At 37.8% G+C, this 18,179-nt stretch overlaps 2 protein-coding genes across 3 annotated transcripts in view; one reads left to right on the plus strand and one right to left on the minus strand.

Annotated features, from left to right (window-relative positions):
• LOC102776993 (solute carrier family 12 member 2-like) overlaps positions 1–8,985 on the plus strand; it is a 62,413-nt gene extending 53,428 nt beyond the window's left edge. For both annotated transcript variants that reach the window (XM_087844014.1, XM_087844015.1), the window contains 6 exons: positions 701–823; positions 3,059–3,170; positions 5,931–6,017; positions 6,591–6,726; positions 7,009–7,076; positions 8,542–8,985. In XM_087844014.1, coding sequence (XP_087700140.1) covers positions 701–823; positions 3,059–3,170; positions 5,931–6,017; positions 6,591–6,726; positions 7,009–7,076; positions 8,542–8,677 — 662 coding nt within the window. In that variant the 3' untranslated portion in view covers positions 8,678–8,985. The remainder of the gene's footprint in view (positions 1–700; positions 824–3,058; positions 3,171–5,930; positions 6,018–6,590; positions 6,727–7,008; positions 7,077–8,541) is intronic.
• A 4,607-nt stretch (positions 8,986–13,592) lies between these two features.
• minar2 (membrane integral NOTCH2 associated receptor 2) lies at positions 13,593–17,119 on the minus strand. The gene is made up of 3 exons (XM_087842725.1): positions 16,973–17,119; positions 16,273–16,518; positions 13,593–13,781 (listed from the first exon to the last, which is right to left on the minus strand). The coding sequence occupies exons 1-3, from the start codon at positions 17,117–17,119 to the stop codon at positions 13,593–13,595; spliced, it is 582 nt and encodes a 193-aa protein (XP_087698851.1).
• Positions 17,120–18,179: the final 1,060 nt, after the last annotated feature.

An 18,179-nucleotide genomic window follows, 5' to 3' on the forward strand; every position in this document is an offset into this window, starting at 1 on the left:
CTATGCTCCCCTCATTTCTGCCACCATTTTTTTCGCACTATATTTTGAATCCCTCTTGTACTAACATACTGTCGCCACCCTGCTGTCTCCCTTTCCCTCTGTTCCTTCTTTCTGGCCTGCTAGGTCCTTGGCTGTGGGATATAACATGTCTCTTTCTCATGTCCCTAGCGTGAGCCATCTCTAAAGCTGTACTGTATATGATGTTGCCTTTAACTTAGTCTGTTTTTCTGTAGGTAGGCGTGTGTGTGTGCGGCTGTGTTCCAACATTTCTGTTTTCTCCAAGCTGTCTTCAGTCTCTCACCTGCTTTTCTTGCCACATTCTGGAGCTGACTAATTTGCCTTAAGCTTTCTTCTTAGGATGGAAACTGCTCTCCTGTTTTCACATTTCCATTTGTTTGGTTTTTAGTAGTAATGTTTTTTTATTCTGTACCTATACCACTTAAAACTTTTAAATAATAAAATTAAACAAATTTATTTTCTAATAAATGTAAAACTATACTTACAAGCAATAAACAGAATTCTACTGTATACTTCATTTTCAGCTATGGGCATGTATATTCTTTATATACATGTCCATAACTGACATGTATGCGACCTATTGAGCTACACTTCTACCAAGCACAAAATTATTCGTTTTATTATGCCTTATTAATGAGATTTGCTTTTATTTTGTTTTTTGTTGTGGTGTGCATCCCCGCAGACAAGAAGAGCCCGACACTACCTCTGAATGTGTCCGACCAGAGGCTGCTAGAGGCCAGCCAACAGTTCCAGAAGAAACAGGGGAAGGGCACAGTGGATGTCTGGTGGCTGTTTGATGATGGAGGTGATTGTTAGTTATATTATTGTGCAACCGTTATTGATCTCAAAATTCTCTATTTGGTCTGTTATTAAAATACTGTCATACTCAACAGGTTCATAAGTATTGACATATTATGTTACTTGTTTACTGAACCATGTACAAGTTTAGTTTAGGTTTTGTTTTTTGGCCTGCATCAGTTGGACATGTAATTTACTCACATTTACTTTTAGGGCTGGTTGATATGAGGAAAATCTAATATCACAATATTTTTTGTGCTAAATCACAATACACGATAAATATCACGATGTGTTTAAATAACCTCCATAAACAAATGTTATTTTCAACCGTATAGTGTGTAAAATTGCACTTGTATACTCATTCAAATCAACCAATTAATATTTTTCCACTTCAAAAAAACTGAATGAATTGCAATGTTTTAACCATTTTCTAACCTTCAGTTGCAATACTGTGACAGTAAGTCTCTTTCTGTGGTCAACATGAGACCAAACAAAAGATCATAGCAACAAAAAAGCCCATCAAGCATTCATGAGACACTCACAAACCACTCTCTCTGAAGTAATTACATTACTAGACTCTTTCTCGAGAGTTTCAGATTATTCATTAAACGAAAGTATTTTGGTATTAATCTCTCTCTGAAGCTTGCAGGCTCTGAATCGTCTATTTCTAAATGCTTATGGAGAGATAAACCCACATGTATTAGCTGAAACATGCCTACAAAGGACCAAGGATAAAGGAGGACTAGATGTGCCTAACTTTCAACACTACTTCTTAGCCAGTGGGCTACATTTCATCTCAGGATGGTTAAAACATACCCTCTTGGCCCTGGCTAGATGTCAAACAGCCACTACGCAACAATATCTCTGACCTACCATTCATTAGCTCAAACAACAAACGACAGTTATGCTTAAAAGCATCAATATCAGATACTCTCTGACAGCATGGTGGGAGTTTCTAAAATCACTGAGTCTTCATTAATCCCATGGAAACGTTGGGCAGGTGCTCAGTATTTGTATATGTGTGCATGAGGGTGGGCATGCATGCTTGTGTCTGTGTGTGCCTTTTTGTCTACATCTGCGTGTCAGGTTGGGTCTTGGACTCAACCTCTCTTGGAACATCTCGGGCCCCCCATCTCCATCTCCGCCCACCACACCGGTGCATTGGTGGTTCTCGGTGTCTGTGGCTGGGTGCTTGGGTGTGTACAGGCTCACTCCTGCCCCCCCTGGCTCTGTCAGGCCCATTCCAGGGTGTGGGGGGGCCCTTGGATCTCAGGTCTCTGGGCCCGGGTTCAGTCTGCTTTGTCATAGCCGTCGGAGCCTGTGGGCTCGTTGTTGTGCGCTCGTCGTTCTGGTTCTTAAAGAAAATACGTTGCTTGGCAAACATTTCTATGCAAGTAAGAGTTTGCAGTGGCTTCACCTCTGTAAAGATGTGACCAGGGCCAGCGGGAGAACTCTGGCTTTTAACACCAGCTGATTAGTGTCACTTCAGATCTGGCTCATCATCATTATGACATTAAGTGTCATCAGCACTAAAAAGTGCAGATACAACTGTTGACAGCATATGCAGTAGATCCTAAAAGTACTCAGGCCTCTACAATTCTGGCACCTATAAGTGTCACATTGTGTCAAAGCATTAAATTGAATTTGCTGACTTTTTCTATAATGTTCAGCCTGAAATATGTAGTTTTAAGCCCCAAAGAACATCTGTGAAGATTCTAGTTCTGATTATCTTTGTGCTGTGACAGCGTCATGGGGATGAGGAGAAACAAGTAAAGCCTTATTTGGTATGTTTTGCATTCCTATTGATACGCAAAGGCAGACTCTCACCCACAAAAACACATAGACAGTATGTTCTGACAGGATCTGTCATTTTCACACTTCCCAGTCATTATAAATCAGGATTGAATTCATTTTGGTAGCATCATGTTGCATTTGCATTTTCAAGATTCAACAACTGCTTATCTCAAACATGCTAGCAAAATTTGTTTGTGAAGTTGGGTTTTCTTTGTTTGTTTGTTTTTTTGTTTCTGAGAAGAAGAAAAAAAGGGCCACTGCGTTGTTTTCTGTTTGAATTTAATTTGACTCTGTTTAATGCATAAGGGATCATGAATCTGTTTCTGCAGGTCTATAGAAAGTCCAAAGGTCTGAGGTTTGGACTTGAGCTTTAGAGTGTACAGATCTTAAATGTTTGTGTCACTAAAGTTGTATATTGAGCAGTTTGGTTTTTATGTTTCCCATCTAGGTCTGACTCTGCTGATCCCCTACCTTCTTACCAATAAGAAGCGGTGGAAGGAATGTAAGATCCGTGTTTTCATTGGAGGCAAGATCAACAGGATTGATCACGACCGCAGAGCGTAAGTACTGTACAGGCTGTTAGTTTTGTCAAGACTGGAGAGTACTGTACATGACTGTACAAAGGAATGAGTGTCTACCCTATGAAGTCTTTTATTGAGCCTTTGAAATCAAAACAATACTACCAAAACGCAGCACTCCAAAAAATGTAAACAAAACCAAACTACCTAAAATAATAATAATAATAACTTTCTAATATCTTTGTTTTTGCCTTTTAAAAACTTAAAGACACTTGTTGTTATAAGCAGCACTAAGTAAATAAACTGAATTTAAAATTCAGTCATATTGTTAATTACACTTAAATGTAATTGTTATTAAACATAAAAGGATTCATAACATTGGATGAGAACAAGAGGAAGCTGTAAATAGCCCTGGTGCTCTTCTGCCTTTAGTCTTTTGACTAAAACATAATTTAGGCACCTGAAGTCTAGTTTTAGTCTAGGTTTAGAATGCAGACTGCTGATGGAAATTAGTTGGTAGCTAAATCTGGCACAAAGCATCCTTTTCTTTTTAACTTATTAATGTATTTTGTGCATGGTCCCGTAAATACAATAAAATAAAATACAATTTGCAATATACAATTTAATTAATTCTGCGTGGATCTCTTCTTTCGGGCAGGGTTAGGGTTAGTGGACACCCAAGATTTTGAATGTGGTAACTCGAGAACGAAGCAATGTAGGAGTTTGAAGTTGATACCATAGGTGTATCTACTGAAAATCCAGACTAGTTTGAATCTCAGTGACCTCGACCTTAGGGTCAAGGTCGAGTTTTCTGAAAACCTTGTAAATGCCATAATTGGAGAAGGAGGTCACCTAGGATCTTAAATAGATTTATAATAAGTTCATGAGTTTGGCCTTAAGGTCAGGGGTCAGAGGTTTTCTGAAAATTTAGCGAACGTGACAACTTGAATAAGGACAAATTCGCACCATAGGCGCATTTATCAGGAGGCTGAGGCCAACCACTGGCCACCACCAGTATTTTTATTTGTTGATAAAAGTGTCATAGTTATTGTCAAAAGAAGATTTTCATTGACAAAAACTACGACGACAATTATTGGTCAACGAAATTAACACTGTTGCAGACATGAGGAAGCTGCGCCTTAACATACATGCTGTGCAGTTAGCAGAAAACACAGTGTAGGTATGTCCTTCCTTTCAGCACCACTCTCACACATTTGTTTATAACATAAGGATGTATCCAAATACTAGATGTCTTAAAATGCATTTTATATGCACAAAGTTCTAACCCTGACTGTTTCTGTACATTATAAATGTCACTGTTCATTTAAACGCTGACATCTCTCCAGGTTAATGTAAGCGCATACAACGTAAAATGTACACATAATGTATATTGCAGCATTCAACACTGCATGTTTTTGACCATAAATAGGGAAACAATCACACAAAGCTCATATTAGTTATTAAATATTATTTGTAGTAATAAAAATTAATAAAAATCAACTAAGAAGTTGAACTGCTACATATAAATGATAAATTTGCCTTTGTACTTGCTGTGTGGGTGTATGCATGCGTGTGTGGGTGCTCGAAAGGAGCCATACCCACATTTTCTTAAATGGATTGAATTTTGTAGGTGCTAATATTAAATGTATCTTATTTATTATATGTGCTTACAAAAATTGCTCATCCTACAGACAGACTCCACCTCCTCTGACTTGTCTTTGTTTATCGTCTTAAAAAATTGATTAGCTCGACACATGAAGCAGTTCTACAACAGCTACAGGTTGTGGTTGGTGGATTTTCAGTTGCAGCAGATCTCAAGTGCAGAACGAGGTATACCGATGCCAGCTCAAGACCAGTGCTAGAGTTAGTCCATCTGTTGTGCAATGAGAGACTGGAGAAGCAGCTGAATGAAACTGATGGCAGAGAGCTGGCCAGTAGGGAAAACACAGGAACAAAAAGGTCATGGCTGACAGATTAGCAGGCGCTGAACAGTCAGTCTGAATCCAGTAAAGTTTCAAATCAGTGAAGAAAATGTGATTGAGTTCATTCTCAAAAGTTATTCTCTGGGGATGATGTGAGTCTATCCCTTACCCCCATCCCTCCTGCCAAAGAAGTCAACACGATTTTGTTGGTCGGAGAAAGAGCCACTCATTGTTCTGCTTTTGTCATATGAAGTTAGCTGGGTGTAGAAGCTTTTATGTTTGCGTGACTACAAAACTATCAACAGTCTGTTTCAACACACATCTGACATTTCAACATGTTCCTGTCTAACTTTATCTCTTACCAACAGACAGAAAGTAAAACCTGCTTCCAGCAAAGGCTAAATTTCAACTGCTGTTTCCTACACCCTTGTTTCTGTAAACACGGGAAAAGCATAAAGCTTTTCCCTCCAAAGCTGGGAGTCCTGCCTGCACCTCCTGCTGGAAAGCAGCTGAACTAAAGATTTGAGACAAAAATAAAACAAATTTGTTAAAGTAAATGAATAAATGCTTGGCACTGGAAACATGACAGTCACGTAGCCAACACAATAATAAAGAGCTTGAACACGTAGTCCTGTAGCCCACAACACATAGATAGCAGATGATCCTCTCCGGCACCAAGTGTTTGAAACTAAAGCTAAAGCAAATTATTCTCATAGATAGAATTCCACATTATAAACCCTGTACCACCCGCTAGTGTTCAGAGTTATTCAAAGCAGCTTCCCGTGTATCCATCCAGAACTTCTTAGACTGCACATGTCTTGTTTAACAGCTTATTTATAGTATTGATCCTACTTCTCTGTTTTTGACTTTCCCGTTACAGGATGGCTACTCTGCTGAGCAAGTTCAGGATAGACTTTTCGGACATTACTGTCCTTGGAGACATCAACACCAAGCCCAAGAAGGAACAGTGAGTCCACTTTGTTAAGCTTCACACTTTGAACAATTGTTAAAGTGTATTATGTCACACATTCAGTATCTAAAGTGCCTTGAGGAAACTGTTGGCTGTATTTGGAACGGTATAAAGAAAGGAAAACTAACAGTTTTAATGATTGAAATTCAATGTTTAGCATGTTTGAGGACATTAAGCTGAGCTGAAAAGCAAATTACTGGCGCCCTCATGTGGTCTGTGTGGAAAAGACGTGTGGCTTTGAGACCATGTTGATTTGGTTTGAACAAATGATGATTTTTAACAAGGGAACATTTTCTTAACATTAATAAATCTGAAGACTTTTCAAGAAAGTGTCACAGTCCAGATCCAGACATCCGCCTGGGTCTCAAGACTTTTTTTTTCATAGCATTTCTGCATTAGTAATTTCATTTTATTAAAAACATCCATTTTTGTTCATTTCTTTGGTGAGATGATTTTGAAAATTCAGTTCATTTCAATTTTATTTATATAGTGCCTTATCACTACAGTTGCATCAAAGCTTTGTGTAGTTACCTGTTTTACATGAGGATTAACCATGATGTTGTGACGCAGCATGGCAGCCTTCGAGGAGATGATTGAGCCTTATCGGCTGAAAGAAGATGATATGGAGCAGGAGGCAGCTGAGAGGCTGAAGAACAGCGAACCATGGAGGATCACTGACAACGAGCTGGAGCTATATCGTGCCAAGGTCACAAGATTTCCCTGCATACTCCATTTACATGCGTCTTTAATCTCATAAGATGAAATTCTTGAGTCTGTCAAAGTTCCATATGACTTCAGGGTTCAGAGGGATTCATTCTTTGATCCTCTGCAGCCTCATTCAGTTGTTCTGTAGGGAGAGTGGAAGCAGTTCAGTGTAGCTTATACTGTAAGCGACACTGCTGCCTCGAAGTCTGTGGTGCAGTGGCTTGCGAAAATGATCTTGTTACGTGATACCTGATTGCTTGATCCTGTGGTTGTCTCTCTTTAGACCCAACGTCAGATCAGACTCAACGAGCTGCTGAAGGAACACTCAAGCACAGCCAACCTCATTGTTATGTAAGCTTGGGTTGGGTTGGGTTGGGTGGGGGTGGGGGGGGCGTATGTGTTTTAGTTTCAATAATACAAAGTGGGGGAAAAAAACATGATGATTTAAAAAAAAAAAAAAAAAAAAAAAAAAAACTTGAATGAAAATACTTGTTGTCAGCAGATTAGACATACAAACCTCTGTCTACTGACAGCAACACCAGCTGGTTATAAGCTAACATTATGCAAGCTAATGTTAGGCGCAAATGTCCTAGAAATCACGCTTTTCCCTCTGATAAACAGTTTGATTGCGTTCTCATATTATTAAACGGTTTGTTCAGTAAGCCTCAGAGGCCAGCGATGTTACGTCATCTTCAAAGTTTCACACCAAACGGCAGCTGTCGGAAGCTACCAGGAGCAAAAACAGCAGCTCGACTGACGGTTCAGCCGATCCTTAACATGTTAAAGCCCGAACCATGAAAATTCATTTTTTGAAAATGGAGCATTTAATTTGGACAAATTAAAATAAATTAATCTTCATTTGGATATGAGTTTTATTTGTGCAATTTCAGAAGTGAGGTGGGAAAATCCCACAAGGGCTGCTGGTGTGGAGATGCTCTGACCCTCATCTTTGGGTCGCTCAAATCTTTCCTGCTACTTTGTTCACTTGCTCACTAATTTGCTATAAGAATAAAATGATAAACCAATATGAAGAAGTTGAAAAGAATAGAATTTAATTGTAGAAAAATGATCCTTTAAGTTTGATATTTAGTGGTATTGCTCATTGTTGAGTATATTGTTCTGTTTGCTTTGTTTTGTTTTGTTTTGTTTTGTTTTGTTTTGTTTTGTTTTGTGCAGAAAATTGTGAGAGTGTAATTTTGGTTGCCTACTTGTATTATCACAGATAGGGGGGCAGGTATCAATAAGAATTTATTCTTCTTCCTGCTCCTTTTCATGCATGGAAACGGTATTACTTTATTGAAAGGAAGGTTGTGTATGGGAATGAATTACTGCTGTACCATGTGTGAAACAAAACAAAAAATAAAATAAAAAAAATAAAATTTACCCCATCTAATAACGGATGACAAGATAACTAGTGCTAAAAATTGTGGGCTGAAAGTGATTATTAACATTTGACCAAGTCAACAGGCAAACCTATGATGAACCACATTGGAAGGTGGAAAGCTTGCTTTGGGCTGGAGGTGATAACGATCATAACAGATAAATATGGCTTTTAGTCACTCTTTCCTGAAAAGGCCTTTTGTGGGTTTTGTAACTTTTATAAAGAAGAGTGGGATTTTGAGTGGCTTCAATATGTGATGCTTCTACCTAATCCTTAACTATGCAGTGAAGTGATGAGTTTTCATTAATTTGAATTGCCAATTCTTAAACAATTATGTGTAGAGATAACAGTACGTGATTTTTAGAACTTTTCTTATTGCTCCTTTTTGGTTATAGTTTCATTGCAGTCTCTCTTTCTTTGCCTTTCTCTGTGCAGAAGCCTCCCATTAGCCAGGAAGGGTGCTGTGTCCAGTGCTCTCTACATGGCCTGGCTGGAGGCATTGTCCAAGGATCTGCCTCCCATCCTTCTGGTGCGTGGCAACCACCAGAGTGTCCTCACCTTCTACTCTTAAAGGGGAAAAGCCGGTGATTTAAGTCACAGCTAAAGTCTAAAGGTCCACCACATACACTCCTGAGATAGCAGAATACAAGCCAGTGATGGAAACAGTGCTGAGTAATATGAATCCAATGAAAGTGCTATTTTTTTTGTGTAAAAGTGCTACATGTTTTGTGATGGAGGAATTTTATGTTGGGGGTGGGTGCTGGTTGTAAAGTTGCCCACTCTTTTTCCTTTCTTTCTTTTTATTCCAAGATGTCTCGGTTATTCTCTCGTTGCTCTAGTTCCTTCTGATTTCCTCATTAAAGTGTCATTTTTGTTCAAGTTGATTTCTCTCAGGCTCTCTAAAGCAGGCGTGCACAATATAGATGTGTTCATGATGTGGAATATATTGATGTCATACATTTTAAGTTTATCAGACCAGATGTTGTTTGCTCCAGCAATAATCACCCTGTCATGTTTTTTTCAAGTTGGGGAAAATGCTTTGCAACACCTTCTAAAGCCTTAAGGATGTGCCTTCCAGTCGAATCGGATGAAACGGAATTAGAATCTCTATTCAGATTGACAATTTTAACAGAATTTCCTTCTTAGCCGTGCGGGTGGATTTAAAGTAGAATTTTATAAAGAGTGTCAATTTGAACACTCTTACAGTTTTGACCTTAATCAGCATATTTATTTGGGGCTTTGATTTTTATATTTTTCACTTTTGAGTCTTCCTTTGTAAAAGTTGCTGAATACTCATCACAACAAGATCCTTGATCTTTTAGACACAGTTTGTAGGGGAGGGGTACATGTGGGCATAGACTTAAAGTCTCTGTCAGAAAAAATGTGAGGCTGGGTTTTTCTTTAGCCTTTTCAGGTGGATAAAATCTCTCCCTAGTAGCTGCCGATTATCAGCTTTCTTTGGTTCTGTGGCCACATGTATTGTTGTTTCGCTGTAAAGAAACTCTTCTACCCTTAAGATGCTAGTCCAAACCTTGCCTTAATGCTAGAACTATACTATACTGTCACGATTGTCATAAGTTCTCGCTCCCTCTTAAGCCATGTTGGCTGGAGGGTTTGTGTGTAAATGCAGATATTCATCCATTATTAAGTCTCAGCACATATGCATCTTAATCTGCATTAGTCATTTAGCCTCACTTCATTTAGTGTGCACTTGTGGCACATCCCTGTCTTTTAGCTTAATTATTACTATTGATTTTAGGGGTGACGTGGCATCACAAAAAGAAAGCCATACATAGACATTTTCCAGTTGTAGTGTACTGTAGAGGTCACATGTATCCCCTGTTCTACTGTGACTGTAGAGAATATTGATTAACTAGCTTCAATATGCAATAGTACAGCTGTTACTTTGGGGAGTGGTCACAGGTGTCGTCACAGAGAAAAATAACCCTGAGCCTAAAATCAATTCATAAAACTCATTGTATTTGAGTTTTGTGGGGAAAATGGACAGTAAAGTGAAAGTAACCCGTTAGCTTTTGTTAAGATTGCAAATGTTGTTATTAAAACAGCTGAGCATAAACGGGTTGGTTGGAGTGGTTCTAGCGTAGATGTTTATTTTAAGTGCATTGCCCTAAAATTAGTCATGATATTTTGAAGCCTCTGCATTGTGTTGTTAAATACAGCAGAGATGCACAAGTCATTGTGGGTGGTCTCGTTATTTTGGATTAAACAGCATGGACTTTGGCTCATTATGATTATGGGTGAGAAACTACTACAAAGCAAATTAAACTTTACTATATGCAATTTAAAAGAAGAATGTGAGAGTGCTTAGGTTAGTTGAATGTACACTACACTAGTAGTACCTTTTGGTTTCCATTGTCATATGTATCATATGTTTCCTGCATATACTGCAGTTAGCACAATAGTGTTCTGTCTGTCGGCTTCATTGTGCTATTAGCGTTCATGCAGCACCATTGCCCACCACTCTGTTGTTCACATGGATTATCACTACGTTAATAATTCGTGTGTGTAATGTTTGCAGGGACTGTTGAAAGGATTCAGTACAAACCTATTATATAGATCTATACTCTTGCTCACCAGAGTGCTAAATGTAGCTGGAATAAGTTTTAGTTATGTGAAAGTGTGGGCTTGGAACGCACTGTTAGATCATTTCGAAGGCAGTCCTACATTGTAACAGCCTCAAATACCAAAATTCATCCACACCACAGCTGGTGTTCATGCAGCTGACACTGCTTTTCAAAATAAAAGACAAAATGTATCTAAAATTTGGTATTCCTGCAGCTGAGTGCATCCCTGTGCACTGTAACTTAAACAGTGAAACTAAATTATGCTTAACTCAAACTATGAAGTATGACTGAATATTTCTGTATTAGAGCAAATGTAAATGGATTTATTGAAGACTAACTGCTACGCAATACAATTGGTGAAACAAACTGCAGTTTTTGTTTTGTTTTGGTCTTTTTTGTTTGTTTTTTGCTGTGCATTTTGGGCAATATAAATCTGAGATTATCAATGTGGGCTGAGATGGGGATTTGGGGGCACTATTGTGTACTATAACAAAATAAAGGAGTGTATCTTTCAGATCTCTGTTCGTTGTTGTGTTGTGAGGCATTCACTCTTGTTCTCTTGTTGGTACAGAACAACATTATTACAAACAAGAACACGGGTTAAACCATTTGTATATTTAAAAAAATTATATTTGCTTATCTATCTATCTATATCTGTATCTATCTGTAATTATACACACACAGTTATATACATACATACATACATACATACATACAAAATATAAAAAATCACAACACTCATGTATCAATTAGAGGGGTTCTTTTTCATGTCACATTAAACGAAACAAAAATACCTCCTAATAACGTTTTCCAGCCAGCTAATGGTGTTTGGGTGTTTCCCTCATTTGTCTCGATAGAGATTAACATCTGTCTGACAAAATTACTGCATTGTCCTCAACAAATCAAATCATATGTACGTGTAAGTCGAGGCATTATTTGAGTTCTCCTAATTATTGTTTGTATTCTTTGCCATATTCCCTGTTCCTCCTATAGCAGGCATGTTGTTCCATGAGGGTGGATTCTAATATTTCAAAAATGATAAAATGGCCCTAAAATCTATTGGTGGTTGACATCACTAAGTTTATAGTCAGTATAAACTAACATGTAAATAAACTTAATAGTATATACACATGGAACATGTTGGAAGGGTATTTATTTTAGTTCAGACTTTTTTTTTTCCTCTTTTAATATTTGGAGTTTTGGTTGTAATTTGATTTGCATGTCAATGGTTTTTTCTTTTGCAGTTTGTTTCCTTTTGATTTTAGCAAATTGTCTTTCTCCTTGAGTCTGTATCTGTAGCCTTTCAATGAAGAAAAAAGATATGATGACAAGCGGCTCAAACCAGTTTTCTCCTGCTTTAACTCAAACGTGTAAGGCCCAGCTGGTTGAAGCAGGAATGTTTTGATACTGTTAACAGTCACAGATATGCTTTTTCTAACATTTTAACATGTATGATTACCAGTACTTTGTACATCTTTATTGCAATAAATAAACCAAATGAAACCATTAACATCTGTAGTCTGCATTTGTGGTTTGCAAGGCTTCTATTTAATTCAGTTTTATGTATTGTTTACTGAATTTTGCATAATGGATAAAGCTCCTAGAGTGTTAAAGTGAATCAGCGATCTGACCTGAGGAACCTCATTCGGGGGGGACTATGACAAAGCCAGGTTTATTTGCTGTTGGGGGTTAATGGAAGTCTAATACTGTGTTACAGCAGACAACAAATTATAGGAAAAACTGCACAACTAAATCAATGACAGCTAGTGGGGGTTTTTTTGAGGGGGGGGGGTTGGTAGAGAAATGTATAATAAAATCTCAGCACACTGTCCCGCTTACCACTATTTTTATTCAGTTACAACGTTTTGGTCCATGTAACTTGCATAATGTAATATAAAAAAATTAATGTATAAAATAATAACACTAAAGAAAGTGAAAATACAAAACCATGAAGAGAGCAATAATTTTAAAAAATAGTTTTAAGATCCTTATTGTATTTATCGTAAAAGTTCTGTGGTATAAGATGGATGGGGCAACAGAGCTCAAACACCTGTTGGTCAGGATTCGATAATTGTCATTTCAACACAGGGCATAAAGCCAACTATTTAACCCAAACAAATCTGTTCCCTGCACTTTCGGAAGAAAAATACAAAACATTTGTCTTCTGCACCTTAAAGAAAGATAACACTTTGAGATAAAGAGTTGAAAAGCATTTATAGACTTAAATGTACAAGTACGCAGTTACATCTGTGGCTGGGCATCTTTATAAGTGCAGCCTCACTCTTTATGTATATCAGTCTACTGCACCACATAAAGACAAAGTGTTAAATTTCAAGGGGAAATATTAATTATTTTCCTACATCATATCTTTTCTTCTTGGGCTTTCGCAGTTTTTAAATAACACATTTATTAGATCACCAGCTAGTATAAATGTAATCCTGCTGCTGCCCTAAATTAACACGATTAGTACTTACCAAAATATATTGTTATGTTTGTGTAATCACTATATAGCAAGATAATGGACCCTACAGTATTAGAAATCGGCATTTGTGGGAAGGAGGAACTCATTTTAAACAGGAAGAGACTTCCAGCAGATCCAGGCAAACCTTTACAAAACTGTGTGTTTTTCAACTAATTTAAAAATTATATTTTAGCAAATACTTAGTTAATTAGAGAATGTGCTTTGAATTCATGACCCCCACAGATTGTAGCCAAAACATGTCGATTATGGATATGAAGCCATTAGGGTGGATGACCAAAACATACAATCCAGAAAACTGAAAAAGAAAAGAAAAATCCCCAAAAAATCCATAACTTGTGGTACTCTGTAAAAGCAAGATAACAACAACACACTACCACTACAGAAAAGTCTGAAAAATTGAATGAAAGTGTACCCGAAAGTCAGATGTTTTTGTGGAGAACCACAGCTACTGCAATAAAAAGAAGAAGTGCACAAACAATCACAATGATTGAAGAGATAATTTTACAGAGTCTTCTTCTGCGCTCTGCTTCTTTCCTTATCAGTAAAGAATCAAATCCTGGTGTGTAGAGATCCTCGAGCCAGAAATCCAGATCTTTAGGAGTCTTGTCCTCTTCCTACAAAGAAAACAAAGACATGAAACAGTGTATGAAAAAGTGCACCAAGATTCTTGTTGTTAGACATAAATGTGTGTTTGTAACATATCTGTTCCCTTTAGCAGACTCAGGCTGCTTGAAAGAAAGCAACAAAAGAACAGGAATCTAATGTAGTCAATGGGCATCTGTTGGCAGAAAAGAATGGCACATATTTATTTATTTTTTTAATGCATAGGAAATGTTCTTCCTGTGTACATACAAAGGCAGTAGCTAATGAGGCTGACCTCTAAAGTTTAAGGCTTACCATCCGAAAAGACTGGCTGCTGCACCGTCAAAGAATAGTGGCACATAACATGTGCTGCACAGGCGAGGGACAGAGAGCTAACTGTTGCATTAACCTGCATTAACATTTGCTACAATCGCAAGAGTAGCGTACCACTGGTCACTTTTGAATCTTAGGATTTCTGGCAACATGGACTACAGAAATAGAAAGGCAAATCATTTCTATGTTGCATCTTTACACACAACAACACAAACAGCAGCAAAGTAAGCTAAATAATGACTCCTAAATTGAAGATTTGCGGTTGTTGAACACCATAATTTGATGGTTACACATCAACTAAAAGTGTGCAGATACATTTTGTTCAGAAATATACGTGACCACTGCAAATCATAGTGTTCTCCCAGAAGCGTTCCTTCCCCTAACCATGTTTATTTACTGAAACTGAAACAAAAAAGTTTTAAGTCAACACTTGATGACGGCATTTTTTATTTTCCTTAATATTTAAAGTGCAGCTGGTAAGCTATAAGTACTGTAGTAGTGACTTAGCAAATATTGACTCAGGGGTGAAGGCACGCTAATGCTAGCAAGACAGGAATATTTTTAGTCCTTCAGTGGTCAGAAAAACTAGTTAAGAGAAATATATCACATTATGTTAATATGAAAGTTATCAAAGCCACCTAAAAGTGTAAGTATTAAACCATCACAGACATCATCTGGAAAGAAGCTCCAAGGGTTAAATGGTATAAATAAAAACTGGTATTTACACCAAAACGTGGGGATTTTATTGAATGTAGGACTTTTTGATGAGATCCAAAGAGAGTATATTTGGAAATCAACAACTGAAAATATGCAAAAATGCATACTTGTGGGAAAATGAATAAAACTGTTTAGATGGCAATCATCATATTAGAAGACCTTAGTCAGTGATTTTTGGTCAGCAACTGAGCCCTAAGCATTCACTTACTCATATCTTCTTTATTTCTTTTGGTTCTTTAGTGTGCCTATACAGCGTATAAAATAAGTATTGAACATATCACCAATTTTGTAAGTAAATATATTTTTCTAAAGGTGCTATTGACAACAAATTCTCACTAAATGTCAGTAACACCTCATCCAGTCCACACATGCAAAGAAATCAAACCATAGATTTCCATAAATAAAGTGGAATAGTAATCAAAGCACTTAACACAACTTGCTTCATTCATCCAAGCACTTTTTTGCAATTCTGTTTCTATCTAACATCCTATAGATGCATTAGAGAGCATCTTTCCCAAGAATATTTGCCATGCAGACTGAAGCAGCCAGGGATCAAACCGCCAACCTTTCAATTAGCAGATGACCTGCTCTACCTCCTGAGCTACAGCCACTCCAGTAGTGAGAAGCATCAAGAAACATCTCATGATGGGTAAAACCAACGAGCCTGTTTAGACCATTGGAATCTTACTGTTGCAAAACATACTGATGGCATTAGTTAGAGAAGTATTTCTAAGCTAATGAAGGTTCCAGTGAGCACTGCTGGGGCCATAATCCAGAATCATGTCAACATAAACCAACAACAACCAAGCGCTTCTAATTAGATTTCACTCAGAGGAGTCAAAATAATTAACAGAAGAGTTGTCCAAGAGCCAACGCCCACTGGTGGAGAGCTACAGAAAGACCTGGAATCAGCAGGTACAATTGTTTTAAAGTAAACAATAAGTAATTTACTTAACTGCCATGGCCTGTATGCACGCTCACTACGCAAGACTCCACTGCTGAAGAATGCATGAGACTAGTTTCTCCATACAGGAAACACCTTGAAGATGCCATCACCAAAAGAGGCTCTTACACGAAGTATTAAATTAATTTCAGGTATCTTGTTCAATACTTTTTCCCTGTGTCACTTCTCATTATTACACATAACTTTATGGACAACTGTTTAATTTCTTTGCATTTCTGGATTGGATAGGTTCTTACCATGAAAATTTATGTCAAAATCTTTTTTAGAAATATATTTGCTTATAAAATTGGTGACATATTAAATACTTATTTTACCCGCTGTATATGCATATATATATATATATATATATATATATATATATATATATATATATATGCACAGTTCTTTGTTTACATATATGCATGTCCTCTTAGCAAACAACTGCACTAACAACTGTTTTGTGTATCCAAACAAACATTAACCTTGTTAATCTTCCACAACCTTTTTACTTTTCCACAAATTACCTGTAAATAGTCTGCAAGATTGCTATGGTTTGCTTGAGTGTCATAGTCCTTGACAGTCCAGGATGGGTGTGATGTCTCATTCTGCTCAATCACAGATTTTACATCCATGTACAGAGGGTTCTGTCTGATGCGTGTCTTCAGAGTGGATGGAGTGATGTGCTTCTCCAAGTATCTGTCCACAAACACCACAGGACTCCAGTCCGGGTGTGGCACAGAACTGCTTTTGGTTGTTACCCTTGGCTCCCTCTGTGGAGACAGAGGAGAATTCTCAATCCATCCAGCTTTAACATTTTCTATGGAGCTGCAGGCTACACTGGTTAGATAGCCTAAACCAGGGAGTCATGTAATTAAAGGCTTTCTTTTTCAGAGGAACCATCCACAATGAGGAAGTAAAATTATTAACAAGATTTAAAAAAAAAAAAAAAAAAAAAAGCAGTCCCAGGTGTGTTAAACATACCACCAAAACTCATGCATGCTCAACATGGAGCTGTTTGTTGTCTTTCAAATTCAAAGTCAAAGTCAGCTTTATTGTCAAAAAGCTCCACTGCGAATTTAAAGAGCTAAAAACAAAAGACATTTGTATTATAATGTTATAACTTAATGTTTGTTCATGTTTTTGGTGTCTTGTAAGCCAAGTATGACACAACAATGCTGTGCTCTCCTGCTCTGCTATTTCAAACTACTGTCACAAAGATCATACCTGAGAGTAAATCCTGTTCTGCCATTGTTTCTGACTGGACATTACTGCCCCAACCTGGAACATCCTGTGTGTGGCTGGCAGCATCCCAACGTCTAGCTGGAGGAATTTCTCTGGGTGGTTATTGTTGGGCAAAGCAGAAATATCCATCCTGATTCTGCTGCTCCATCCACGCTGACCACTTCACTTGTCAACTACCTGGCTAATTCCACAAACTCCCTACGTCTCACAGGCTCTGCAATAATAATTTATGAAGAGTGTGATATCTGAGGCTGTATCACTTGTGTAATGTGTGTAACCCAACCTGGCCAAAGGGTGGGGTGAAGGTGTGGGAGAGAGAGAGAGAGAGAGAGAGAGAGAGAGAGAGAGAGAGAGAGAGAGAGAGAGCGAGACCTAGTATCTGTGTCTGTGTAAAATGTCATCTGAGTAAGCAAGTAAACAAGTTTATTTAATAACTTGAAATACTTCTCACATGCAAGGTCTTCAATAATCAGGCCCCCATCTTATCTTAAAGACGTGATAGTACTGTAAAATGTGAGAGCTTGTAGAATAAAAAGTGAGAATGTGGAGAAAATTGTTGGTATTTTGAATTTTTCATCTGTAAAATCTTTTCACACTCTTGAATTAAAAATTTCTGTCACCACAATAAATCTAAAATTAAAGTATCATGGGAGTCATCTAATTGTGGGTCTTTACCTTAAAATATTAGGGGCCTTGTGCTGACAGTTGTTGTGATTTGGCACTATATAAATAAAATTGAATTGAATTGAATATTGAGTTCAATTCCACCATTGGATCGGGGTCTTTCTGTGTGGAATTTGCATGTTCTCCCCATGTTTGCGTGGGTTCTCCGTGGGTCCTCCAGTTTTCTCCCACACTCCAAAGACATGCAGTTAGTGGGGATAGGTTAATCGGAAACTCTAAATTGCCCATAGGCGTGAATGTGGGAGTGCATTTGAGTGCGAATGGTGGTCTGTGCATATGTGTTAGCCCTGCGACAGACTGGCGACCTGTCCAGGGTCTACCCTGTCTCTCGCCCTAAGACAGCTGGGAAAGGCTCCAGCACCCCCGCGACCCTTAAAGAGGATAAGCAGAAGCAAATGGATGATTAATCCATGTAGTAACTAGTTGTATTTTGTATAACTAAAGTACTAAAAAAAATAAAGTACTATTTTTGCCATATTTTTCGAGTACTATTGAGTACTATTTT

Source organism: Neolamprologus brichardi, chromosome 7 (assembly GCF_056152115.1).
Source record: "Neolamprologus brichardi isolate AB-2024 chromosome 7, ASM5615211v1, whole genome shotgun sequence".
Taxonomy (NCBI): domain Eukaryota; kingdom Metazoa; phylum Chordata; class Actinopteri; order Cichliformes; family Cichlidae; genus Neolamprologus; species Neolamprologus brichardi.